This window comes from Sus scrofa, chromosome 1 (genome assembly GCF_054392235.1).
Source record: "Sus scrofa isolate SSC_HxYL_T2T_F1_AM1 chromosome 1, Sscrofa_HxYL_maternal_Yorkshire_Landrace_v2.0, whole genome shotgun sequence".
NCBI classification, from domain to species: domain Eukaryota; kingdom Metazoa; phylum Chordata; class Mammalia; order Artiodactyla; family Suidae; genus Sus; species Sus scrofa.
The window spans coordinates 77,789,059-77,816,020 of NC_139383.1; the positions used below are offsets into that span (position 1 = coordinate 77,789,059).

The following is a 26,962-nucleotide window of genomic DNA, read 5'->3' on the forward strand; positions in this document are numbered from 1 at the left end:
TACCGTGACTTCTGGCTCTAGCCCGGTTTTGCAGGAAATGTGGAGGAGGGCTGAACGGTGAGCTCAGGTGCCTGTTCACCAGATCCACCCCAGCTGCCGTCTCCTCTCCACCAAAGGCGGGATCTCTGCATAACTGCTCCCTCTTAGTCCTGGTGCTGTCCCCAGCCCTGGGGTGCGGCATCACACCCTGTCGGTTTTCCCAAGCCCAGCCCAGGCCATTGTAAACAACTCCTTTGTTAAATTCTCCAACCCCACACGCCTTCTGCCATTGGTTGCTACTTTGATGGAGTGAGCTGCTGCCTGACTGATCTCTTGGTCTCCCACAGGTCTCTTCTTCAAAAGCCAAATGTCCCAGGCCTGGATGCAGTGAGGAGGGCAGCACGAGCCAGGAGGACCACTCACTCACCAGAAAGCAACATCTCAGCAACCCACTGAACCTGCTATAGTCTCCCACCTGCAGAGCTGCCAAATTCCTGCCAGATCAGGAAAGAAAAACCCATCTGAAGAATGACATTCCAAGTATTTTTCTGGAGAGAAGAAGGGAAGGAAGGAGGGAGAGAGGCCCCAGCAGGATGAGGTCAGGAGCCTCCCTGCTCCCGTGCCCACCTTGTCTTGCTGTGTACTCGTTGTCCTCGATCAACCTGGCTAATCCAAAGTCGGCGATCTTGCAAATGAGCCCATTCCCCACAAGAATGTTTGCCGACCGAAGGTCTCTGTGGATATAATTCATGCGCTCAATGTACGCCATTCCTGCAGCAACCTGTGGAAGCCGAGGGAACGTGTTACACATGGCCCCACATCCTTATGCGTCTGGAAATCTGAGGCAGGAATCAGGTACCACCGGGCTTACCTGTGCTGCCATGTCCACGAGGTTTGGTAACTTCAGGGCTCTTCCTTCTCCATCCTTTAAGAAATCGAGTAAGCTTCCTATGAACAAAACATAAAATCATTTCGATTTCCTTTGAAAGATAAAAATTCCCGACAAAGGGCAAAATTTGGTTTTCTTATTAGATGTAATGAGATATTGAATGAAATAATGCTTTTAATGAAAAAAAAAAGTTATGCCAAAAACGGTCAGAAAAAAACACTGAAAGGCGGCACTGAAAAGCAGTGGTTTTAGCTTTTAAAAATAAACAATGGTGACTCCATTTCTAAGGACAACAAAAATAGGATAAAACTAGAAGAAATGAGACTCGATTCCCCTTATGTGATGAGGAAGAACACGGGAAAGGCTGCACCACTGCAATCTCATTCCTGATCAGCCCCACACAAGAGTGATGCGGGGAATGAAGTGCTCAGCCAAGTGGTTCCCAAAGTGTGGTCCTGGGACCAGCAAGAGAGGCCCCCACACCCTTCCGGAACTCATTGGAAATGCACACCGTTGGCCCCACCCTTCACCACCGAATCAGAAACCTAGGAGGTCTGGTCCAGACAGGTGTATTTTAAGACGCCCTTTAGACGATTCTGAAAACTAGTAAAGTTTGAGAACCAATGGCCCAGGTTATTGGCAGATTTAAAATCAGGAAAAAGAATATATGTGGAATACAGCGTGGAGCAGGTAGTTTCCCACATTAGGTCATGGCCAATCAGGCCCTAAAAGACATCTGACATAAAACAGCAGGCGCTTCAAAGTCACTGTGATAACACGGCCTAAGGAGCTGAGAAGGAACTTCGGGGCTGAAAGCATCATGTGCAGAGGCTTGAGGATTGGAGTGATCATAGGTGACTTTTTTTCATGCCTTACTCACAGAGCTATTTACCAAATAACCCTGGATACCAAAGACAAACAATCTTCCAGGAAATAATTCCAAATATATTATAAAAGAAAGTACAAGGAAAGGAAAAACTGCACTGGTGTCCTCTGATGTACAATGCATTGCCTTTTAAGGCTGTTTCTTGTTTGGTTCATCTATTTTTCCAAAACAAAATGATCTTTGGCCTTATCCCCAACAAGACTGCTTTGATTAGAAACACAAAGAGAGAGAAAAAGAATGGGAATAAAATGTGCTCTTTAAAAGCATGTCTTTCTATGGCTCATGTTTAAGAAGAGCTGGAAAAAAAAAAAAAAAAAGATGTTGAAAAGATGGAGACTAAACTTGGCCCAGAGATCAGTGTCTGATATTCACACTTCACCCCTGCACACAATTTTTAACACAAGCTCTGGCATTGCAAATAAGAGCAAACTTTCAGAGCCCTCTGTAGCACCCCTGATACTAAAAATGAATTTCTTTAATTGTGGAGAGGAGCTAGAACTCCTGACACACGCTGTGTTTCACAAGGATCTGGGGGGCGAACTCCAGGTCATAGTGTGTTCTTGAAATGTTTTCATTAGTGAGGACTCAAAACTGCGCTTCCTGGGAAGAATGCCTGACCTACGGAGAAAGGCGGAAAAAAAGCCAGCAGGCAGCTCTACATCCCCCCCCCTCCAGAACAACCCTGCAGGTCACTGTGAGGTGGTGCCCAGGTCGCCCAACCTTTATTCATGTACTCGGTGACGATGTAGATGGGTTCCTCTGATACCACGGCATAGAGCTGGACCAGTTTGTCATGCTTCAACTTCTTCATGATCTGTGCCTCCTCGAGGAATGATTCTGGGGACATTGTGCCTGGTTTGAGAGTCTTTATGGCTACTTTTGTGTTTCCGTTCCAGGTACCTGCGGACATTCCATAATATGAAGTCAAATCAAAGAATCTCTCTTGAAGGGGAAAAAAAAATTCTTTTAATCCATAGTTCTTTGTTAGATTTTAAGTTTTAAAAAATTTAATATAGTTTCTGTTGAACAAAGACAATCAAATGTAAGGACTCTGTCAAGTATTTTCAACAGGAAAAATGTGTTTACTTATGGCTATACCATGGTTTATAATTCTTTAAAATTTTTTCTGTTTCCTTTTCTGGCTCAGTCATGTGATTATAAATTGGTATCAAAAAGTTCTGGATACTTTTTTCCCTTCCAGTTTTATTGAGATATAATATAGCACTGTATATGTTTTATGTATAAAGCATAATGATTTGAATTATATAGATCATGAAGTGATTTATATAGATCATTAGTTTAGTGGGAGTTCCCATTTTGGTTCAGGAAGTTAAAAACCTGATATAGTGTCCACGAGGATATGGGTTCAAACCCTGGCCTCGCTCATGGGTTAAGGATCCAGCATTGCCACAAACTGTGGCGTAGGTCACAGATGCTGCTGGGATCCAGTGTTGCTATGGCTGTGATGTAGGCTGGCAGCCGAACCCGTATGCTGCAGGTTCAGCTGTAAAAAGGTTTAGTGAAATCCATAATCTCATATAGATACAAAATTAAAGAAACAGAGTTAATTTTTTCTTCTGATGAGAACTCAGGATTTGCTCTCCAATCAATTTTCAATAACATATAGAAGTGTTAATTATATTTATCATGCTGTACATTAGTCCCCAGTACTTTCTGGATGTACCTTTTTTTTTTTTTTGGTCTTTTTTGTCTTTTTAGGGCCACACCTGAGGCAAATGGAGGTTCCCAGGCTAGGGCTCAAACTGGAGCTAGAGCCACTGGCCTATGTCACAGCCACAGCTATGTGGGATCCCAGCCACATCTGTGACCTACACCACAGCTTACGGCAACGCTGGATGTTAACCCACTGAGCAAGGGCAGGGATCGAACCTGCAACCTTATGGTTCCTGGTCGGATTCGTTAACCACTGCGCCACAACGGGAACTCCCGATGTATCTTTTTAAGGATGAACGTCCAGAGGTTAGAACAGGCCTGGTCATCCAGCTGCATCTCTTAAGGCAGCAGAATGAGCATGGAAGAAATCAGATTAAGTTCTACTTCATGGGGTGGGCCACTTAAAAGTATACAGTAACACACTGAGGATGTTTAGAAGTTACCTCTAGACTCTCAATTGTTAGCCATGGATGAGCTACTTGACTGAGTCCTTGAAAAGTTGAGCTGAGTGTGCTGATAAGCACTGGCAAGAAGTTCACTGTCTCCTTGCCAATACTTCAACCAGGAAAGGAAAATTCCTCAAGTTTACTGAGGGTCAGCCACAAGAACAATGACTTCGAAACAGCAGCTAAGAGGGAACAGAACTGTTTAAATTTCACGTGTTTGAAAAAAAAGTCTAGAAGGTTTAGAGGCAGCCTGGTTTATGATCACCATCATTTACCTCATCTGTAAAACACAGGAATGAAACTGGATTAGCTTTAGTTTCTTTTTGCCCCCAAATTTAAAATACCCACTTCATTCTATGTGTATCCATTATGAGTCTAATGGCTTTGAATTAAAACTGTCTACAGGGAAACAGAAAAAATCTGCTAAGTGAAATTATGATGTTTTCTCTTTGGAAAAGAAGGCTGGTTTAACTTAACTTTTATATTTTCCTATAATGGGTTTTACAACTAAAAAATTCTGTGAACTGGAGCAACTCTGTTACCTTGTTAAAAGCATGGTTCATATACCACAACATGCAACCTACGAAAACGTAAACTATCAAAGAATAAGGGGCTTAAAGAAGAGTTCGCTCCAATCTTATAATAATAAACTGACCACTAAATGTAAATGGGAAATGTGACAATTTGTATAGGGTCTGTGTGAGCAGTGTAGCACTAATGAAATTCAAGTAGAGCGAGATTTTCCTTTCGAGTAACAGCCTAGTTCCTTATGTGTTCCTTCCATCCTGACCCTGAACTACCCCAACATGATACTTTATGTTCAATGGGAAACAAAACCTTAATAGCATGTGTAATGACTTAAAGATGGTAATCTTAAAGTTTGAAAATAAATGTTCATATACAGTTTAATTTGTCCTAATTTTGTGAGTGACTGCATTAAAATCCTTAGGACCCACAACTTTAATTATAAATCAAGTGGATGACAGAGAGAAGGGCCATATAAACACATTTTACAATATGAGAGTTAAAGTCCAGAGAGAGACAGGCACAAAAATGTGGACTCTGAAAACAATTTTAATGATAATAACCATTATAACTGCTCTTGCATATACACATATACATACATGTGTATGTCTGAGTGTCTCTCTCTCTATGCAGCACTTACTAGTCTAAGTGCTTTAACTATATTACATTTTCTAATGCAGACCACACCTAAGCACCTATACCCACACAAATCAACAGGTACCAACCTCTATTATTTTTAATTGGATCTAAGAAAGGAAGAAGGAGGATTCCATCAGCATCCAAATTACCTTACTGATGGATGTTTCAGGGTGTTAGCGAAGCAGTGCAGGGCCAGTACAATTGGCAGTGTCAGTGATACAGCAACCAAACTGAGAGAAGTACGTGTGTCTACTGAGCACCTGCTGTATGCCAAGGGCTCTAACATACCGTCCCATGTAATCCTTACAACAATCCCATGAAGTAGGTCTTATTCCAGTTTTATAGATGAGGGCACTGAGGGTCAAAGAGATTTAATGAGCCCCTTGTTCATGGTTAATGAGCGAGGAAAGATTCAAACCCAGGCCATTGAGCAAAAAAGCTGGTGGTCTTTCCCTCCAGGAGCCCTGCTAGACAATCTTACCTTCTCGTGTCTTAGGAACAGCAAACACCGGGGTCCTACTGTGCTGGTTGCCTGTTCTGTGTGTGCCTTCACTAAGCACACAAGGGTATACAGGTGGCTGGTCTGTGCCCACCTAGCTATCTGGGTTTATGTGTCTTGGTCCCAATGGCCGTATATGTGTTTTGGTTCAAAACCGTCCTTTTAACTGGCTTTGAGATGCAGCCAGAACAAAATGTGCCCTCTGCCTTACCAAGCCACACTTCAGCGAAACACCCCTGACCCAGCTTCTTCTCCAGAAACAGGGAATCACGTGCAACTTCCCAGGCATCTTTAGCCAATCCAGAAGTTTGTGGGGTACAACTCGATGCAATCACAGTTAAGTTAGAACACAAACCATCAGCTTTCTCTATAGGAAAGGGAATTAATAAAGAAAACACAGTCCTTATAATCCATAATCATGCATGCACTACAAGAGATGGAAGGTGACCAGCCCCTGAGGGCAACACTGAGTTCACTGCACAAATACCTGCAGTTCGCAATAAGGGCACTTGGTACTATTTACTGGTTTATGAATTGAGGTTCATACGCTAGTATCATTTGAGCCATCTGCTGATCTTGACCAGAATTCTGAAATCATGACAAAAAATTATTAGTGATGACCGTTTTCTTCCCGGCCATCAAGTCTTTATTGTCACCTTCCATCTCCGATGTTTGGGACTTCCCAAACGAGAGAGCTGGTAAGAGAGGAACTGAGTCTCAGCATACCCATCCATACTTCCCCAAACTGCCCATTGCCCAGTCTCTTGATCAACTGCAGGGATTCTCGAGGGATTTCCCAGACATCTTTGGTTTTGACAGACAGATCGGTAAGCCTTGGCATCCCTTTGTGACAGGGAACGACTAGGCGGCAGCAGAGACCTGCGGCTCTCTCTGATGGAGCGGGGACAGCGGCAGGAGAGGGAAAGAAAAGCAGAACACATCAAACAATGACACTTACAGGTGCACAAACCCAGCCAGCGCACAGTGTGACTCAAAACAGGGCTACATCAGCAGAGAACTACACACGTCTTGGAAGATTAGACACCACACACTGCAACGTGTTCGTTGGAGGTAGAATGGAAGGCATTTCAGAGTTGGAATTCCATACCTTCTCCGGGTTTGATAGAGTCTATTCATACATACAGACACAGACTGTTTTCAGCCCAGGGTGCTAATAACACATCTTCTGAAACTGTGAAAATACCTCCACTGATTTCAATAAGCTCCTTTGGACTACAGAATATCAGCACAACTGTCTTTTCCTTCCACCTAATGTCAAGGGTTTGGGGACTGTCTTTGCAATGAATGTACTTAAAATTGTAACTTTGGCACAGGATTCTTCCACAGAACGTTAGACTGTTATAAACTAGTAGGGCTGAAGATTGTACTGGGTGAGGAAAAAAAGAGGTCATATTTCTCTAGTGATTTCGTTGGCAATTTTAACTGACTCTATTCTACCAGTCAGATGCTCTTGCTTCTTTGATATTTTCCATTAAAAAAATCTTTATAACAGTCTCCAATGTATAATTTAGGAGTCTGGTTTGAAAAGAGAAAGAATGGAAACTAAAATTTGCAGAAACTTGAGGATGTGAGAGAACTCTATTTCCTATGAAAAAGAGGAAGGAAAAAAGTCGTTATCACTTATAGGTTATTTGGAGGGTTTTTTTTTTTTTCTTTCCCTTTTCTTCTCTCTCTCTATAAAGAATAAGCCTTTGAGAATCTAGCAGCAGTGAGAGGAAATTGTCTAAATGGCAAGTTAAACATAAGTCAGGTGAGAAAGGTGACAATGGACAAGGAATCAGGGCAGTGACAAAAGCTGCAGAGCGCCTGGCTGGAGGTGGACAGAGCCCCACCAGCCACATCCCCCAGAGGCCTCTCAGATGCAGGCAAATAGCATGTGGTGCTGTTGCCTTTTCTCCAGGAACCAGCTGCAAGTTCCTTTTTATTCCTTCCTTTTTGATAGACTCAGGTTCTGAGATGTTTAGGCAGGAAATTATTTATGTGTCAATATTTCAAAGGCATTTTATTGTGTGAGGGAGAGAAAGAGGGAAGAAGGAAAGCCAATATAAAAACAAATCCGACTTGAGATGGATTTTTTTTTTTTGAGATTAAAAAATGTCTATTGCTCTTCATATCCCTTCTCTCTTTCCAGCTTTATGATGTTATTAAGGTGCCCTTTCCAACACAATATTTTCAAATGATCCAAACCCTGGGGATCCTGCTGATGTTTGGCTGTAATGAAATATATTTCGGTATTTGAAAAGTCCTTACAACGTGTGGGCATTTTGAGTCTATCACTTAAGCTCAGGGAGAGATTCTGCTCCATTTTTCCCAAGAATTTCATGAGAATCCAACATAAAGGAAAGTTACCCACCGCCATAATCAACAAGTACTCCCAGTGTTGCTAATTTTTTCATGTGCTCCTTAGAGCCCAGGGTCTACAGACAGACCTTTCTTATGGCCATTTTCAAAAGACTGCTTTTTTTTTGGTGCTAAAAAAATTCTACACACATATTTTTATTTTTTATTTATTTTTGTCTTTTTTCTTCTTAGGGCCGCACCTGCGGCATACGGAGGTTCCCAGGCTAGGGGTCGAATCAGAGCTATAGCTGCCAGCTTACGCCACAGCCACAGCAATGCCAGATCCGAGCTTCCTCTGCGACCTACACCACAGCTCACGGCAATGCCAGATCCTTAACCCATGGAGCGAGGCCAGGGATCGAAGCCACAACCTCGTGGTTCCTAGTTGGATTTGTTTCTGCTGCATCACGATGGGATTCCCAGGCATATTTTTAAATAAATGAGTGCAGAGCAATAGTTGAGGTGTACTATTCTGGGGTCTTACCATTGTTCTGAAGGATGATATAAAATGTAAATATAGTCACCCAAAAAATTAGTGGGCTGAATGGGATATAGCTCTTTATTTGCATCTGCACAGCTATGTCCATTGGTGTGTACATATGACAGAGTGGGATACACTTGCTAATCTAGGAAAGAAAGCAATTGTTTTTTAATTTTTATTTTTTCTTTTTTGGCCGCTCTGTGGCTTATGGAGTTCCCGGGCCAGGGATCAGATCAGAGCCACAGTTGTGACCTATATCACAGCTGTGGCATCGCCAGATCCTTTAACCCACTGTGCCAGGCTGGCGATGGAACCCATGTCCTGGCACTGCAGCAACACTACCTATCCTGTGGTGCCACAGTGGGAACTTGAGAAAGCCATCATTTTAACTACTGCACATACAATTACCTTCTTTAATAAAATGTACAAATCACACAGCTAATAATTATATGTTTCTAGGAACGACAGACCAATGGTGACATCTTGGTGTTAGGACAGGGATTGATGTTCTGTTTAAAAGTTTAAAGTAACTGTAAGAGCTGTACCAGATCTAAGGGCTGTGGGTCAAGTATGTCTAAGCCTAGTTAGGAAACAGAAGTATTGATGGGGACGTAGAATATGGTAAGTGGATGGGTATGATGTAGGCCAGAAGCTACAGCTCTGATTCGACCCATAGCCTGGGAACCTCCATATGCAGCAAGTTAGGCCCTAAAGAAAAAAGAAAAAATAAATAAATGGATGGCAAAATTTATCTAGTCATGAGAATGAAACGTTATGTGCAGCTGTTCCTGCAACAGTGCTGAGTGTAGAGAGATGGTAGAAACACAGCACCCCCTGTGGGAGACCCCAGGTAAGTGTCCTCTCGGAGACCACACCCTCTGCCTTGCAGGGTTTCTAAACTACACACTGCCAGGGAACAGGAAGAGATAACTTTCAGGGAGTTCAGGATGATGATGGAAAAAACAAAGAGCTTTTAGAATTTAACCTCTTGCTTTCTACGTGGGGAACTACAGCATTATAAGCTTTTGACAAACATATGGAACTAATAACAGCTCTGAAGGAAAAAAACTGATAGAACCCAGTTGGCCAAGACCCACCTTGAGGGGCTGGCAAAGCCAAGTATTTCCCGAGTGTGGCTTTGTCCATATTCGTTGTACCTCTTTCCCTGCTCTGTGCCCACCCACTCCCTCCAGCATCCAAGTGGCCAGTAGCGAGTTAGAATTCAGGTTACCTGAGTAATGCTGTACAAGCTGCTGAAGTGTTTCAAACTGGGCCCGGGTGGTGATATAATACCCACCGTTGTCAAGTTTGCGAATTTTATAATGTTTGACATGGTCTCCTTTCATATCATCCCAGTCACGGATGGAAAGCGAATAGGCACCTGGGGAATATGCAAAGCATTAGCAGCTTCAATCATTCTCAGTAACCATGTGTTTTTCAGGTCTCATTTACTCGAGTATCCTGATGAATAATTATCAGGAGGAGACACACACACACACACACACACACACACACACACACTTCTAGTTGGTAACACAGGAAGAAAACACCTTTTTCTGCAAATGTCAGAAGATACTAGCAAGAAAATGATTCTAGCCTTGAGAATGAACACTCCCTGGATTTTTTTCCTATGATACCCTATTCAGTACACTTGTGCTGGTGAACAAGGTACAGACCCAACTCACCCCCGGGAAGGAGGGAAGGGCTGCTCAGGGCTGGGCTGTGGCCCTAGTCTGATTACCCACAGAGCATCATGCAGGCAGGGGCAGTGCACACTGAAGAAATCTGAGAACCGTTTTTCTAGAACTGAGCTTCCACTTCTTGCTTCACAACACTGTTCCCAGGAGCTGGAGAACCAGTGCCTGGCAGATCAAGCTAAAGGCCACTGCTCCTTTCCCTGGGCCCCAGCTCCTCTGTGGGCTCTAATGTGTTGTTAGAAAAATGGGATGGCGGGCAGATGGAGGAAGAAAAGTCCTCAGTGGTGGAGAAAACAAAAGAAGTGCGGGAACACAACCTGTGCGATGGGCACCCGAGGAACCAAGAGGGATTTTTCAGAAAATCCCCATCCTAAAGGACTTCTGAAGAGTCTATGATCTCAGAGTCCCTGGAGGAGAGAAGCGGCCCCAGCCCCCGTGTGGGGAGGAAGGTCTCAATTTTGAGCCTCTGCCATCCTTTTGGAACTGTCTGCAGTTCTGGAGCCTGGAGGAAAATCTGAAAATAGGACTTGGCTCACAAGGCGGGGGGATATATGTACCATTTAAAACTCCTGGTACATTAGAGATAAGCCTTTCATCCCCTCTGACTAATCCAGCGATTTGAATGACAAGCCAGCTTCTTCAGCTCGTTATCTTACCTTTGGTGGTTTCACTCTCACGGATAAGAAAGGTACCTCTTGGGTTTCCAAAGGACAAAAGCTGTCGCTCAGCATCTTTTCGGCCGAGTTTTCCAAAGTACCACCTTTCAGTGAGATCAAGGGAAGGAAACATTTTATAATGAACATTTACAACAATGGAACAGCGTTGGTCCCTCTGCCCAGGAATCCTCATCTCCGATTCCATCCTCAGCCCCCGCCCTGTACATTTTTTCTTGGCCTCAACGAGTTCCTTTTCAATCTATTCCCAATTCCATCCCCAGTCCGTCTCTTTCACTCTTGAAAAACAATCAGATTTGAATTGCAGGTTATTTTTCTTGCCTCTAGAGATGACAGCAACCTGTGGATTTGTGTTAAAAGTTCCACCTGCATGCACAAAAAGAGAAACCCAAGACCTTGTTTTGAAATGGCAACCAAGAGGACCCTTCCCACGTGCCTCTACAAGACCCTGGATTTCTGAGCATAATTACAACACCTGGGAAATAATAAAACACAGGCTGAGTGTATATAAAAATCATTAACCAAGCATTTAAAAAGAAGTCGGTTAGAATGGATCAAAAACAAAGACATGGTGTTTTCAGCAACTTCCTAACTGCGGGAACTCTAGACTAGCCCTAACTTGAGGTGTCTGCGGCCCCCATGCTCGTTTCCATCCTCTCTCTGTCCAGCAGCATGAGAATGTGGGCAGGCAGAAGGGAGCTGTTGAGCAGCTGGGCTGTGACCTGCCCCAGGTGTGCCTTGGCCCAGATGCCAGGGCCAGGTTCCTGGGTAGCCAACTGCACGTCCTCAAAAACAACTCGGTGCCTAGGACTTGATCATATTCTATCATGATGCTCTCCTGCCACTTTAGGAGACATCACCTCAGTTCACCCCCCAACCTTCCTCATCCATCTTTCATCTCCCCTGCGCTCTCCAGCCCTGACCACGGCCTGGTGACTGGTTAACGTTTCTGTGTAGGTGCTGAGTGAGCGAGCAGCAGGTGCTCCATGAGCCCTAGGGGACCCAAGCAGAGGTCCACTGGAATCTGTGCACGGATCTGTTTCTAGAATGTGTGATGGTGAGAGGATCCAGTTTCTAAAATGAAATTTCAACTCATTATATGTGCACTATTATGTGTCACTGTCAAATTCTTTTGTGAATGAAAGAGCTTCCCTGAGGATAAGAGAAGACATGCTTCGTGCCAGCTCCTTGGTGATTTTAAAGGCATGAGACTGCAGTAATCCTAACCTAGCATGAGGTGGTATACAAAGAATTACACCAATTATTTGTGAGAAATGACTTTCTGGGTTTGTATCAATAACCCAATTAAAATGCAGTGTAAACATGAACAGTGGTGGAAAGAGGGCCCTAAGAACAATGGTGTGTACTGAAACAATTGCAATTTAAGATAAGGGCAATTCACCGCTCATGTAAAACCACAGGTATTATTTTTTAAATGCTATTTTATTCTTTAAAAACTGAGTATTTAAAAAACCCCTGGCCATTCTAAATATAACTTAAATACATGGAGGCTAGGTTCCCGGTTAAGTCAGAGCAATGCTTTGTTTTGGTGGTACCTTTTATTCTGAAGGAAGACAAAGATGTTGGCAAACCTGCCTTAAAATAAGGACTCAATACGGATTCTTTTATTCCCTGATGATGAAACAATCCCTGGGAGGAAAAAAGGAGCTCAGAACCACTGAATATTTGAGGGTGGGAAACAAAACAGATCTTCTTAGAGGAAATGCAGGGGAGCTAAAGACAAGACAACATTCCAGTTGGGGATCTGGCTGGGCTGTGGAGTCTAATCCTCCTCACAGGGCTCAGACAAACCCGGGGCAAGTGGGATACCAGAGCCAAAGGTCGGGTTCTGTGGCCGACTTTTCCTGACTTGTCTTCTGGTAAGTCAGGACTGCCTCCAACAAGCAGGATAGGCAGGTTCCCACGGTGTGGTGGGGGATCCCAGCCCTTAGCTGAGATGTCTAGGCCCTCACAGGAGCCGTACTGACAGCTCTTCACTTTGGAGGTGCCTATTTGGCACCCCGGGCAGGAGGAGCAACCACAGCTGTTCCTTCTAGAATCTGCCCAGCCTACTCACCACCTTTCGAAACTGCTATCAGAAAAATCCTTGAGCCAACAAACCGCTGGTCACAATTTGCTGTGAAAGAAGCACCTGACACCCCATATCAGAGGAAAGGGCCAGTGAAATGTACCCCCTCAGGACTGCCTGAGCTGTGGGACACCTGCAGGTGAGAGACCCCTACCCAGGGCCTGGACACCTGTCTTTTCAGCACCTTTTAACCTTTCCAATTCTGGGGAGGAGGAAAACCTCAATTATTTCTACCCCCTTTTTCTCTTTCTCCCCCACCCTCCCTATTCCCTTTCCCCCCATATCTTCAACAGACTTCAGGCCTAGACCCTTGGGCTGGTGATAGTACGTGCTCTAGCTAGAATTTCATCACCTTTTTAAAAAAATCTTTTTAGGGCCATACCCGAGGTATATGGAGGTTCCCAGGCTAGGGGTCCAATTGGAGCTACAGCCGCCAGCTTACACCACAGCCATAGCAACATGGGATCTGAGCTGCATCTGTGACCTATACCACTGCTCATGGCAATGCCAGATCTGCAACTCACTGAGCAAGGCCAGGGATCAAACCCTGCTAAGTGGGGTTCATAACCTGCTAAGTCACGACGGGAACTCCTCATTACCTTTTCATGGTTACTTTCTATTCATGGCAAGTAATACCAGGTTTTCTTGTTTAAGGTATTAATACAAAGTTTCTTTACAAAGTAAATGTTTTTCAAAAGTTAGCAGGCTTTAAAAAAAACATATTAAGTTGGTGAGGGTACAAATACTATGTAGATGTGGCAGAGGGCCTGGGGGACGTGGCAGGACCACACTCTCTCACCCCTTAATCAACTCTACTGATCGACTTCTCCCTCTTGCATAACGTTTTTGTTTGTTCGTTTTTGCTCTTTAGGGCTGCACATGAGGCATATGGAGGTTCTCAGACTAGGGGGTCAAATTGGAGCTGGAGCGCTGGCCTACGCCAGAGCCACAGCAATGCCATATCCGAGCCGCGTCTGCAGCCTACACCACAGCTCACGGCAACGCCGGATCTTTAACCCACCGAGAGGGGCCAGGGATCGAACCTGTGTCCTCATGGATACTAGTCAGATTCATTTCCACTGAGCCACGATGGGAGCTCCTCGCTCTCACACAATGTTAACAGCATTTTACTGGGGCAACTTTCTTTTAAAAGCAAGCAGTTAAGTGAAAATGACCAAAGAAAACATACTCTTCTGCCTGGATGGAGTCAACTGGAGCCACGTAATTGCTGGGAATGTAACCCGTCTCTCCTGTTGTCAAGGAGCGGGCCTCCCACCAGTCTCCTTCCCTGCAGAGAGAAAAGAGAAAAGGAAGTGAATTCGTGGACCATTTCAATGTCCTGTGGTCACAGACTCCACGTTGTGAGCATATATGACCACCTCCTAGTTATCCTGCTATCTGGTTTCGCCAACTCTAACACAGTCCTCTGCGAGGGTCTTTTTTTCTTCTTCTTCTTTTTCTTTTTAGGGACGCCCCTGCAGCACATGGAGGTTCCCAAGCTAGAGGTGGAATCAGAGCTGCAGCTGCCGGTCTACACCACAGCTATAGCAACAGCAGAACCAAGCCGTGTCTGCAACCTACACCACAGCTCACGGCAATGACGGATTCTTAACCTACTGAGGAGGGCCAGGGATTGAACTCACATCCTCATGGATGCTAGTCGGGTTCGCTAACTGCTGAGCTATGACGGGAACTCCACTTCAAGGGTCAAATGGGTACAATCTGAGTCAGCTGAGAGGGGAATCCAGCTTTGTCTCTCCTCTGTTGCCTTATTTAGAAATTAAAAATGTAGGACCCTGGTCATGAGGGGGGCTCTGGTGGGGAAGAGGGTATTTTTGCTTGGTAAGTGTCACCAACTTGGGCAAAGGGAAAGGGAACTGAGCCCCAGCCTACTGACGAAAAACAGTGAAAAAATGCTAATTATAGGAGATGAAGGATGTGTTACCCAACCTTACTGCAGTAAACATTTCACAATATATACACACATCAACCCATCACATGGTACACCTTAAAACCTCTACAATGGGACATTGCCAATTATATATCAATAAAGCTGGAAAAAAAATAGAACATGCACCAATTCTGCTACCATTTCATTCCTCTGCCCTGCCCCGAGGCAAACAGCATCCAGGTGCTGCTGGAGAGATCCAGCAGAGACAAGCTGCTGGCTTTAATGTTATTCGGTCCATCATTAAATTATTCAAAAGATGAAGCAAAGAAAAGGGGGGGGGGAGAAGGAGAGGGAGAGAGACAGAGACAGAGACATAGACAGACAGACAGACTGTCTATAGCTGTAGATCATCTGAGAAAGGAAGCCTTTTAGGAGGCCTAATAAAGGATGGAGGTGCTCTGAGTACCTGCCTTGTTTGCTCTCAAGAAAATGGGTAGAAGAATAAAGCCTACGAGAGGCTGGGCCTCTCCTGGACATTTGCAGCCTGAGGTTACTTCATGGAGCACTGTCAGCCCTGCCCTGAATCCGGGGGTATGACAGGAAGGGGGGGGAGGTGCAGAGGTGTGTGCAGGGATGGGTAGGGGGATGAGAGTGTTAGTCACACCGCCCCCTGGAGCCCAGTGTTCCAGCCACAGGATGGTCTCATCTGTGAGGCTCACGGCACTGTGGGCAGAAGGATGTGAATGTGAAAGAGGGTGCTTGCAACACCACCCTCAGCATAAAACCAGTGACTAGATTAAATGCTCAGAGTTCACAGGCTTAGACTCCCTCAGCTGCACGTGACGGGGAGCAGGGTGCAGTGCGTGCCTCTCCCCATCAACAGAGCTTAGCCGACTTCCTGGGGTAGCTTTGACACTGACTGTGTCCACAAACCCTCCCCTAGCCTGAGGTCAGGAGCACGAGGGGCAGAGAGGATGCAACTGCCCCTGAGCAGACGGAGGCCTCTCAGATGTCTCATCACCAGAAGCCTTCTCTCCTTCCTTTTTTGGTCCTTGGTGGGAGCAAGTGAAATCCCAAGCTGCATTTTTTTTTTTTTATCACTTTTTTTTTTTTGGCTGAGCTGTTAGTCTAAGCCCTCAGACAGGGGAAGAGAAATGCTGGCTTTCGGCCCTGGTCAAGATCTCCCCCAGACAGATGCAATTAGGTAGAGGATAACCAGCCTCTGTATAAACACCAGCCTTATGCCAGGGGCCCAGCCTTTAAAGACTGGCTCCGAGGGAGGGAAGGATGCACAATGATCCCAGATAGGATTCCATACAGCGGCAGACAAACAGTGACAAGTGTACATGTGCAGCTGTGGGTGAGCGTTGGTGGCATGAATAACAGAATACCCTATAAGAAAACAGGGTGCTGGAGAGGTTTTATTTCTTGTTTTTGTTTTTTAAAACTATAGTTGACTTATGATGTTGTGCCAATTTCTGCTGTACAGCAAAGTGACTCAGGCAGATACAGATATCCTTTTTAAACATTTTAAAAAAAATTGTTATTTCCTCAACACAATTTTTTTTCTCCTGTACGGCATGGTGACCCAGTTACACATACTTGCACACATTCTATTTTCTCACATTATCATGCTCCATCATAAGTGACTAGACATAGGTCCCAGTGCTACACAGCAGGATCTCATTGCTAATCCATTAGTTTGCATCTATTAACCCCAAGTTCCCAATCCATCCCTTCCCCTCCCCCTCAGCAACCACAGGTCTATTCTCCAAGTCCATGATTTCCTTTTCTGTGGAAAGATTCATTTGTGCCATATATTAGATTCCAGATATAAGTGATATCCTATGGTATTTGTCTTTCTCTTTCTGACTTACTTCACTCAGTATGACAGTCTCTAGTTCCATCCATGTTGCTGCAAATATCCTTCTTTTTAAAATGTTCTTTTCTCTCATGGTCTAATCCAGGAGATTGGATATAGTTCCCTGTGCTATACAGTGAGACCTCATTGCTTATCCATTCTAAATGTAACAGTTTGCATCTACCAACCCCAAACACCCCATCCATACAATTCCATCCCCTCTCTGCTTGGCAACCACAAGTCTGTTTTTTATGTCTGTGAGTCTGTTTCTGTTTCGTAGACAGGTTCATTTGTGCCATATTTTAGATTCCACATGTAAGTGATATCATATGGTATTTGTCTTTCTGACTTACTTCACTTTGTGTGATAATCTCAGGTTGCATCTGCTGGCAAAGGTTTTAAACAAGGTATGTTTTAATTAGTTTCTCAGTCTTTTTCTAATCTATTAAATGAATTTAAACAGATAATCAAAAAAGGGAGATAATTTCTCCCAGAAAGTCCTTTATTAATAAGCTTAAATTTAGGTCATGTCCAGATTTTTATGATAAAATAATTCACACATATCAAAGACTGTATGTTGCATGTGAACACCTGAGGCCCAACCCCCCAACTGAAGACTAGATCATTACCAGGCTGTGGAACTGGCCCTGGGTTGCTCACCGATCTCATCCCTCTCCTTTCAGGTTCAAATCATGAAATTAAAAAATGTTAACATTTTAGCAGTTTCTGTTGGTTTCATTTCCATGTCCTCCAAAAGAAATACATGCACTTGTCAGTACACCATCTAAGAACATATGCGGAAGTTTTTTTTTCTTTAAACATTGCATATGTTTAAGGAAATTGCTTTGCAGCCATTATCTTCATTTTAATACAGTAATGCTTACTGCTTGGAAATTCCACTAGATGGAGACATTTCATCATAAAGAATAACAATACCTATCATCTCCAGCCTTTCTCTTCCTTTCTTTCTCTCTTTCACACCCACAATACCCTCCCGCCCCTACACTCACACCTGGGTATTCTCCAAAAGAGTGAAGAAATATTAAATGCTTGCAGTAGAGACTAATTTTTTTTTTAATTGCAAGATAACCTTCACTGAGTTAGTTCTAACTGATTTAAATGAAAAAAAAAAAGATGGAAATGTCATCTGAGGCAGGAAGCCAACACATTTTGCTGCAGGTTGGGACAAGCCCAGCCTTATTCAGGTGATCTGGTATTAATCAAGCTATTTCCATTTCAAATCTATCTCATTTTGGTCTCAGCAGAGATGAGAATCCAACTACCAGATCATTTTAAAGTCATGTATTAGGAATTCATGATTTTCTCTTAAGTGACTCCATTAATCTCACAAGGGTTTTCAGTTACTCATGAGAGAGATAAAATCCTTCTTTCTTTTTCAAGGCCATCTAGGGTCACTTTCTCCATCAAAGGAGATATGAGGTGACAAGGACACAATGTATTATGTAGTAAGGCTCACATGCTGTGCCCAGATAGGCTGGAATGGACTTGAGACATAAAAAAAAAAAAAAAAAAAAAAAAAAGTCTTTGAGCAAATGAATAAATCTCTTTTTAAGACCCTAGGAAGCTAATTCAAATAAATAGGTGATTTCTGCACAAACTATTCACCTTGATTTAGGAAAATAGGATCTTTACTACATTACTTTTCCTTGTTTGAGTTATTGTAGGTAATTGGTATTATTAAAGCTGCATTTTTCTTTTTTCCCCCCTCTTTTTAGGGTGGCACCTGTGGCATATGGAAATTCTCAGGCTAGGGGTCGAATTAGAGCTGCAGCTGCTGGCCTATGCCACAGCCACACCATATCCTTCACCCACTGAGCAAGGTCAGGGATCAAACCGGAGTCCTCACGGACACCATGCTGGGTTCTTAACTCACTGAGCCACAGTGGAAACACCTAAAGCTGCATTTCTTTAAAGAGTTCTTACAGTTCAGCTATTTCATTAATTCAGGGTTGATGAGATTTTAACTCATCTTGCTCGGATTCAAATATACAATTTACGCACATATAGTTTGTGAATAGTTTCTCTAACTCTTATCTGGCCCTGGTTTAGAACAGCTTTTAAGTTTGCCTAAGAGCTTCCCCTGTTGTTCTAATTTAAAGACTTATCAAAATTAAAAGTCTCTTTCCAATCCCCAGCATTGCTCAGAGGGCTCATGGTCCCAGGAGCTGGGAGCCCAGAGCCCTGATGGAGCCAGGAAGTGGCATTTGCCAACAGAAGTCAGCCTTGATCTATGGAGCTATGGAGCATTATCATTATAAATGCTGAATTCTTTCTAACTTTGGTCACTGCTCATCTTACTCTCAGAGAGCATATCCATAACAATTTGAAAAATGCTTTGATGGGCTCTAAACCAGATTTCTTCTTATCATGATGAAAAGAACTTAAAGGAGTTGCTAGCCTAGGCAATGAGCAGTACTCCACTCTGTGTAAAGTGTTTACTGTATTTTAGAGCTGCTGTTTCTAGGTGGTACATCCCTGGCCGTGAAATGAGAAAATAGGGAATAAAACAGATGAAGGTACCTATTCAAAAATGGGTCAAGTTCAAGGATGTGCAAATACCCTGTACTAAGCACCTACACTAGGTCAGCGAAGGAGGCCCACCCCCCCTTGGTGAGGAGAGTGCTGGGCACAGGCGCACACGCGGATCACGTGTCATGCTGCCATGCGAAACACAAAGGCTGGTCCTTGAGTTCTGCCTCTAGACTGGGAAAGGAGTGGGAGGACACACACTGGGAGATGTGGCAGCTGCCCCAGGGAGATCACAGCCCTGTCCCTCCCTCTCTTTCAAGCGATGAGAGCCAGGGCCCCAGAGAGGCTGGGGGAGGGGGAGGGAGACGCCTGCCATCTGGTTCTGTCCTCTCGCTTTGTTTTTCCTGCCTCATTTTCTCTTCCCTGTTATTACCCTTGACTTCAGGATACTGTGTTTGTTACAAAAACCTTATTCCCCTGCACCCCTCCCCAATAACCTTGGAAAAGGGTATTTAAATGGCATGTAAGATGAGAAATTCCACTGGCAAGAGAGAAGACTATTAGACGGGGAAAAAAAACCCCTTTGTAATATTTTCTTTTAAGAGAACAGGGTCAGAAGTTCAAAAGCCTTCTGTAAACATTACAGGCCAGGCATGCAAATCACAAAATATAGATTGAGATAGATCAGCTCTTCCTTGAGTGTTTCTCCACAGCTGCAACTGGAAGCCATTCAAGATCCTATCCACATTAACGGAGGAAGAAATCGCAAGTTTGATTTGGGCGAGGACTGGCTCTCCAAGTGCCCTACAACCGATGTGGGGATCCACCCGCCCTATGGGGAAAACCTAAGAAGAACTGTGTACGGGAATGCCTACTATTCTTTAATTCTCACCTTTTAGAAATTACAGATTGATTGAAAGTTCTAACCATCCTTGGCATTTAGGAAATATTGTATAAAATGGGGAGAGGTAGGGAGGGTTATTTCAGATTTCAAAGTTAGTAGACTGACAAGAAGCATTCATCTGAGCATCAGATTAACAGTAAGGAATCATCAATCAGAAGAGATCAAATCCCCCCCCCCCATCCCTTCAAAACTTCATGCAACACAAATGGCTCAGCCCCTCTAGCAGGGACCTTTCCCACACTGACCCTGACGCTGCCCTTGGGATGGATACCGGCCCAATGCACCGGGGCAGATCCCTAACCTGAGCCTCTGGCTCCTCATCTGTCAAACAATGACTGAGACACGTCTCAGACAGTCGTTGTGAAGAATAAACGAGAACATTTGTAACTTAGCACATGGCTGGCACATAAGGAGCCTTCAATAAAGGGCAACTGTTTACTATTTTTAAAAAATGCCTCTGGCTAGAGAAGGAGGGCTTGGGGGCGGGAGCAGGTAATTCTTTTTGATCTGGGTATGTGTTGCACAGGAATGTTTGGTTTGTGAGTATTCTGCAAATAGTACACACTTTAATGAAATTGCAGTAAAATAAGTACAATGCACGACTTGAACCATTTTCAAGCTGAGTGGCATTATTCTTATTCAAGTATCACCACGTACATTTTTGATCCGTGTACTTGACCACATGTCTTTAAAGTAAAAAGTTAAAAAAAAAAAAAAAAACTACCCACTCTCCTGCTAATGATGACAATAAAGATTTCAAAAATAACCCTGTAACTATGGAAATGGTGCCTTCTGATGTCTGGAAGTCACTGGCCTCTTATGGGAAGGGGGGAGGCCGTTCTTGCCTCTGAAAGGTGGTCCTGAGAATCAGGGGCGTCCCAGAGAAGGGGTGGGTTTTCCCAAGAGGCAGTTGTCAGGGCCTGAGGAAGTTCCCTGTTCCAAGGACCGCTCTTCTTCCTAGGTGAGTGGGCTGCCTCTTGCCTGCCCTCACGCGTGCTCTCAGGGAAACTGAGAAAGCCAGGTTTCCCGCCCTTCAGAAATCCAATTTGCTTAGAGAGCAGAGGGCAGTGTAGCCAGCACCCAGGTGGTGTCCTTCCCCAGCCACTGGGGGGCGCTCAGGAGGAAAACGTGAGGTGTAGGGAGAGGGTCTGTCTTGCAGACAAGGGACACCTCCATTTTCTTCAAGCCTGGGTTTTTCTGGAGGGCCCCCGACCCCGTGCACACATAGTGGTGTGCACAGCTGGTAGGTGTCTTCGCCTAACAGACAGTATTTAAAAACCATAGGGAAATCTGACCCATATTTACTCTCCCTAAAGGAAGCATTATATGCAGGATTTGGAAAGTGAGTGATTCTCAGCCTGGACATTTCCCCACTGCCTGCTGCACTGATGATGCCTGCACTGTGGTCATTCTCAAGCGGGCAAAACTGCTTTTCCTTCTAACTTACAAAGATTTCGGTCACTTGCAAAATTTCATTATGGCAAAATGCCTCCATAGGCTTCACTGACTTGGCAGTTTTGAAAAAGGAACTTGGTGCTAGCCTTCCGTGAAGTTAGGCCAACAGGTGAACTTAGAAGAAAAGCTACAGGCACAGAGAGGGTGCTGTGGCTAGGCAAGCCTGTGGCAATCACCTGAAACTGTAGCTTTATAGAGGGTGATGCAGGTGCTTTCACAACCTTTAAACCAAAACCAAAACCATCCACTCTGCTTCCATGACAGCTTCCAAAAAGCTGCCCGGATGCACAGCACCGTAAAGTATAGCACTAGTTCATCAACTTTTCTTCCCTCAAGTTAACTGCTAAGAATTAATGAATTAAGTGTTCAATTCGTCAGTTCATTAATTCTCAGCAATTTAAGATTAGATTCGGAAATCTGAAATGCTACGATCAAGTGTCCTAGAATTTCAGAGATCTAATTTTAGTGAGTGCTAACACAAGAACTGTTTCCCACTCTGAGAGGCCGTGCATGCTTTCCCGACCCTCTTCAAACTTACGAGCTGTTCAGTATTTGAAATTTTTCTCCTTTGTGAAAACTCAGGTCATCTTCCGTCCGGGCTTCATAATCGTAAAGGGCCACAAACAGCGTCACTCCTGACAAAAGCAAAAGCAAAAGCAAAAGGGGAGAGGTTATTACACCAGGGGAAATTAATTCCAAGAAATTAAATCTTCGCTAAAAGCTCCTTTGCCGAATTTACATCTAATCAGCACTGATAACATGAGGCAGTGTTGTAATGAATGTGTGAAACCAGAGTCCCGGGGCTGGGTTTATGCCTTGGTCTTTGCAGGGGAAGCGTATGTGATCCAACTAAAGCCTGGAGTTGAGGCTTTAGTCTCTGTACACTTGGGTGAGTCCTCGGGAAGAGACAGACGTCAATATCATGGCCACGCCCGAGGAGCAGCAGCCACATGGTAGTTGAGATTTACAGAGCTAGGCAGCAATTAGACACCCTTTATCCCACACACGGTCTCTGTGCAGGGGCCCCCATCAGGTCTGGGTAAGATGGACCACTCTTTCCCTTGGCATGACAGGATGTAGGATGTAACAGGAAACTCTTCTGTAGCCTGGGTGCTGAGAAGCCCCTCTCCGTAAACGCTCAGTGCAGTCAGAGGAGTCTTGCCGTTGCACCTGCTCTTGCGTTGGGTCTCCCTCTCTCTTTCCACCTTGAACGTGCCCCTCCTCGTGCTGAATCACAGTCCTTGCCCTTCCTCAGACCTTCCCTGTGACTTCTCATCTGTCAGATGCCTCATAGAGGCCGGTCCTGCTGTGCAGAGGTTTGCTATCGACAGTGAGGAATATCCAGTGCCCTGCCTGGCCTAGGACTTGCTCCATGTCATCGGCGGAATTCTAAGACAGCCCTTGGTGACATCCACCTCCCAGGATCCCTTCACTCAAGTGTGGGCTGAACACGGTAATTTGCCTCTAACCAAGAGAACGTGGCACAGGTGACGGGATGTCCTGCAAGGGATAGGCTTCCACTTCCAAAGACGGTGACTTCTGTCTTCCGCCAGACTCTTCTGCACTGCTGCTTGGGCTTGATCACACTGATGAAGCAAACTGCCAGGCTGGCCAGGCCCACATGACAAAGAACTCAGGGTGGCCTCTGGCCAGCAGCCAATGAGGAGCTGAGTCCTGCAAACACCCCATGAACCTGGCAGCAGATCCTTCTCAGAGGAACAGTAAGAGGACTGCAGCCTGGCCAACGCACCTTGACTGCGGCCTGGGAGAGCTTCTGAAACAGAGAAACCTGCCGAGTCATCCCTGGACCTCAGACCCACACGAACGGCAGGGTAATAGATGTGTTTTCCTTTTGAAGCTGCTACGCTTTGTGATTGTTTGTTGTGCAGCCATTAATAACGAATACACCCCATTTTTCTACGTTCTGGCTTCTCACTTTGATCTCCCTGCACCCCGAAGTGCCTCATGTGGCTGAAGAACGCCTGCTGTGGGTTCTGCTCTTCATCAAGCTCCCGTTCTGCTACGTTGGGAGCTCCAAGGGAACGGATGTGCCCAGGGACTGTTCCAGACCTGGAGGGGGAAGCAGGGCTTGCGCCCCCCAACCCCAAGTGGGCCTTCCTGCGGAGGGCTGGCACGCAGAAGGTCTGACCGTGCAGGGCGGCAGGGCTTGTTTGACAAAAATGCAAAACCTTTCAGAGATTTCTTTGAAAGATTAAAAAAGATTCTGGCTGAAAACAGAATGGGAGCCTGTGAGGCCATGCCCATCCTCATGAACACACTGTGAACAGACACCCTTCAGTTCAGAATCTAAAAACAATTCCAAGCCCCGTGGTGTGGAAGACAAGGGGCATGCGGACAATACCAGCCCTCGCCCACGTCTCCCTGCAGCAGCCAGCAGGTCCTCACTGGGGGTTTTTATCCTCTAGGGCTGGAGGGGGAGGCAAAGGAGGCTGCAGGGAGACACAGACACTGCTCCTGGCCTTAAAGCACTGAAAACAGCATGAAGGAGAAAGGCATGCACATGTGTTCAAGCCAAATAACCCAGGCAGAAACATCCACCAGCATTTGGGGGGGTCTTGTTTCGGCTTTCACACGTTCTAAGGAATCAGATGCCCTCTTGTACGAACATTGTCCCTGACTGTGTTACAGACCCACGTTCAACCGAGGAGTCCTCTCTAGTGACTTTATGAACAATACCTGCAGACACAGGATTCATGTCGAGCATTTGTGCATGAACGCACAAGGTCAGTGCCTGTGTCAGCAGAAATCGGAGTCTGGCTGGCAAAGCACTTGTTTTCTCCCAACAGGCACAGTGTGGTCTGGGTGCATTTCTGGCTTTTTTCCCCTCCTGCATCCTCCAGAGACAAACGTCCCTAGACTGCCGGGCCGCCTCTTTCCTTCAGCCCTTCAGCCCAGGTGCCTCCCAGGAAGGCTGGAAGGATGAGGAGGAAGGGTGTCCAGGCCTCAGTCACCCTGCCACCCTTCAGGCCTGCTTTATAGGGACAGCTGGATGCATAATGCACCAGGATGCAAGGATGCAAGGATGAACATAAACATTTTTTCTCCCAAGCAGTATGTGATGTGCTGGCAGAACAGAAGTAGTGAAATGCCTGAAGCTGTGGGTCAGGTCCCCTTGACAGAACCACACGGCTCTGTTGGGTGTAGAGGAAGAAAACCATTGCTGAGGACTCAGTAGTGGCAACTCCCCAGCTAAAAAGGCACAATGGGTCGTTATGGAGGACATCTGCTCCCACACAAGCTGAGAGCATAAGGGTTGATGTATATTTTTAAAAACTTTTGTAATAAATACACCAATTTTGGAACAAATAATGTCAAACATCTAGTTACCATGGTTCACATACTGGGAGAGGATCTGGAAGACTAAGGATGCATGAGATAACTTACAAATATTTCAGAAAACATATGTCTGAGAACACATGCCAGAGAGTTTCCAAAGTATTAGCTAAGTCAGCAAATGCACATGGCAGTGAAACACAGCCTTGGGAGAGAGAAGGAAATCTTAAAAGAAAAAAAAGAGAGAGACAGAAGATCCCTTAAGGATACATTAGATTTGATTTTAAAATACAAAAAAGATACATGAAAAATGGGGCTGATAAAGTCAGTCATGTGGAAGATGATGGGAAGAGCAGAGAACCCATGAAGGTGAACAGCCGAAGGACAACATGGCCAAATGGCCCCAGGACTCTGGAGGGATGGGCAGGCTGGGAGTTAGGAAGCGGAGAGGCAGAGCACCACCCTGAAATGCTCTGAATGGGACGGCGGGTGGGGGTGGGATTCAGGGAAGAAGTGCATTTGTCTGGAGAACTCAGAACATCCACGCTCAGATACAGTCCCAGGACCTCTGATTCCAAAGCCCTGGGGTTGGGACTCAGGCATCTGCATTTTGGAAAAGCCGCTCAGTTATTTGGAGGCAGCCAGCCAAGGCGCACCACCACTGGCCTCAAGGGCCTCAGCAGCAGGTTTTCTCCCGTAACCTCGAAGGATCTCAGAGGGCAGCAACTGGGGGCCCCCACACTACTGTTGCCAGCATCAAGATTTGTACACTGAGCTCTGGCTTTTTTGGGCGGAGGGTTAGATTTTTTTCTTTTTTATTAGCGTATAGTTGATTTACACTGTTGCATCACTTGTTGCTATACAGCAAAGTGACTCAGTCATATATATATACACTCTTTTTTCACGTTATCTTCCATCACGGTCTATCCTAGGAGACTGGATAGAGTTCCCTGTGCTGTACAGCAGGACCTCATTGCTTATCCATTCTAAATGTAATCCTTTGCATTGACCAACCCCAAACTCCCTGTCCATCCCACTTTCTCCCCCTTTCCCCTTGGCTCTGGCTTTTTTAACAGCCCCTTATCTGGCAGAGGCTGGAGAATGACTGAAAACATAAAACATTGAGTCCCTCATCAAAGGAACACAAATGTTCAACCGCCAGAAGACTTAAGGGGCAGCTGGGTTCTGACCTGTTCCTCCTCTCGTACGCAAGGTCCCAGTGTGAGACGAAGAGCTCACGCCCCCGAAGACGGTGAGTCCTTGGCCCCCGGCTGCATGGAAGTTGTTGTAGTTTGGGATGGAGGTCACGCCGAAGCTGGGGTAGTGCTGAGGAGTGGGGTCTGTGCCATAGCGGAAGCCGGAGCTCTGGTTCAGGCTGCCATCCCGCTCCTCCGTCAGTTTTGTTGCTTCTTTATCCTTACATTGCACACAGCCCATTATCTAAATTCCTGGTGAAAACAAACAAAAAAGACCCCATGAACCTGGACGCTCCCTCTTGGCTGGGTTGCTTGATGATTAAAGAGGAATCATTTACACAGCTCACCGTTGGGTATTTCAGACCTAGAGCAGCATGAAAAGCAGTGGCAAGGGTTGAGGGTCGGAAGCAATCTCAGTGCCCTGGACAATCAGTCATTCCCCACAGGCTCCCAGTGATGGGATCAGCCATGTTCACAGAGCAGCATCTTTCTTCAGAGGTCTGCACCCTTACTTACAATTCTGGAACGTCACACATCTGCCTAAAGACAGCCCACTCATTAGTCCTTAATAACTAACCTATTACGCTTTTCTCTAGTCATTTTAAAAAATAGTGTTTGCTCTCAAAACCGAGCCTATGCCATAGGCTCAGTGCCTCCTGCACCTGGCAAAGGAAATCTACAGAAGAGGGTCCAGGAGTACTGGGAAAGCTGGAATACGGCCCCTCAACAGCTCACTGCCCTGCATCCATGGAGACTCATTCTTCAGGCACACGTTTGATAAATTTTAAGCAATCAGATGAAGTATCAATAAAGAAATGATTGCTGGATGAAGAAATAACAACTGGCAGAAACTAAGAGGTCTGAGTATGTGTGCAGGCTGTCATGATAGCCTAGAGTAACAAAATCATTTAAACCTGCTAATTAATTTTCCTAATTTCCATTAGCTTTTGACATCTTTCAGAAACATTAAAAAAAATCTTTCTCATGTTCTAGAATTAGTGGTGAATTAAAACTTGAATCACTGTCACCCCA

At 45.1% G+C, this 26,962-nt stretch overlaps 1 protein-coding gene across 5 annotated transcripts in view; it reads right to left on the reverse strand.

The window, feature by feature from the left end:
• The window catches only part of FYN (FYN proto-oncogene, Src family tyrosine kinase), a 225,160-nt gene that overhangs the window by 30,757 nt on the left and 167,441 nt on the right, over positions 1 to 26,962 (reverse strand). For 3 of the 5 annotated variants that reach the window (XM_021084347.2, XM_021084361.2, XM_021084350.2), the window contains exons 3-11: positions 25,925 to 26,182; positions 21,979 to 22,075; positions 14,029 to 14,127; positions 10,733 to 10,836; positions 9,611 to 9,760; positions 6,264 to 6,428; positions 2,475 to 2,654; positions 851 to 927; positions 607 to 760 (exon numbers count right to left, since the gene is read on the reverse strand). In XM_021084347.2, the coding sequence (XP_020940006.1) occupies positions 607 to 760; positions 851 to 927; positions 2,475 to 2,654; positions 6,264 to 6,428; positions 9,611 to 9,760; positions 10,733 to 10,836; positions 14,029 to 14,127; positions 21,979 to 22,075; positions 25,925 to 26,171 (1,273 nt within the window). In that variant the 5' untranslated portion in view covers positions 26,172 to 26,182. 5 annotated transcript variants of the gene reach the window in all.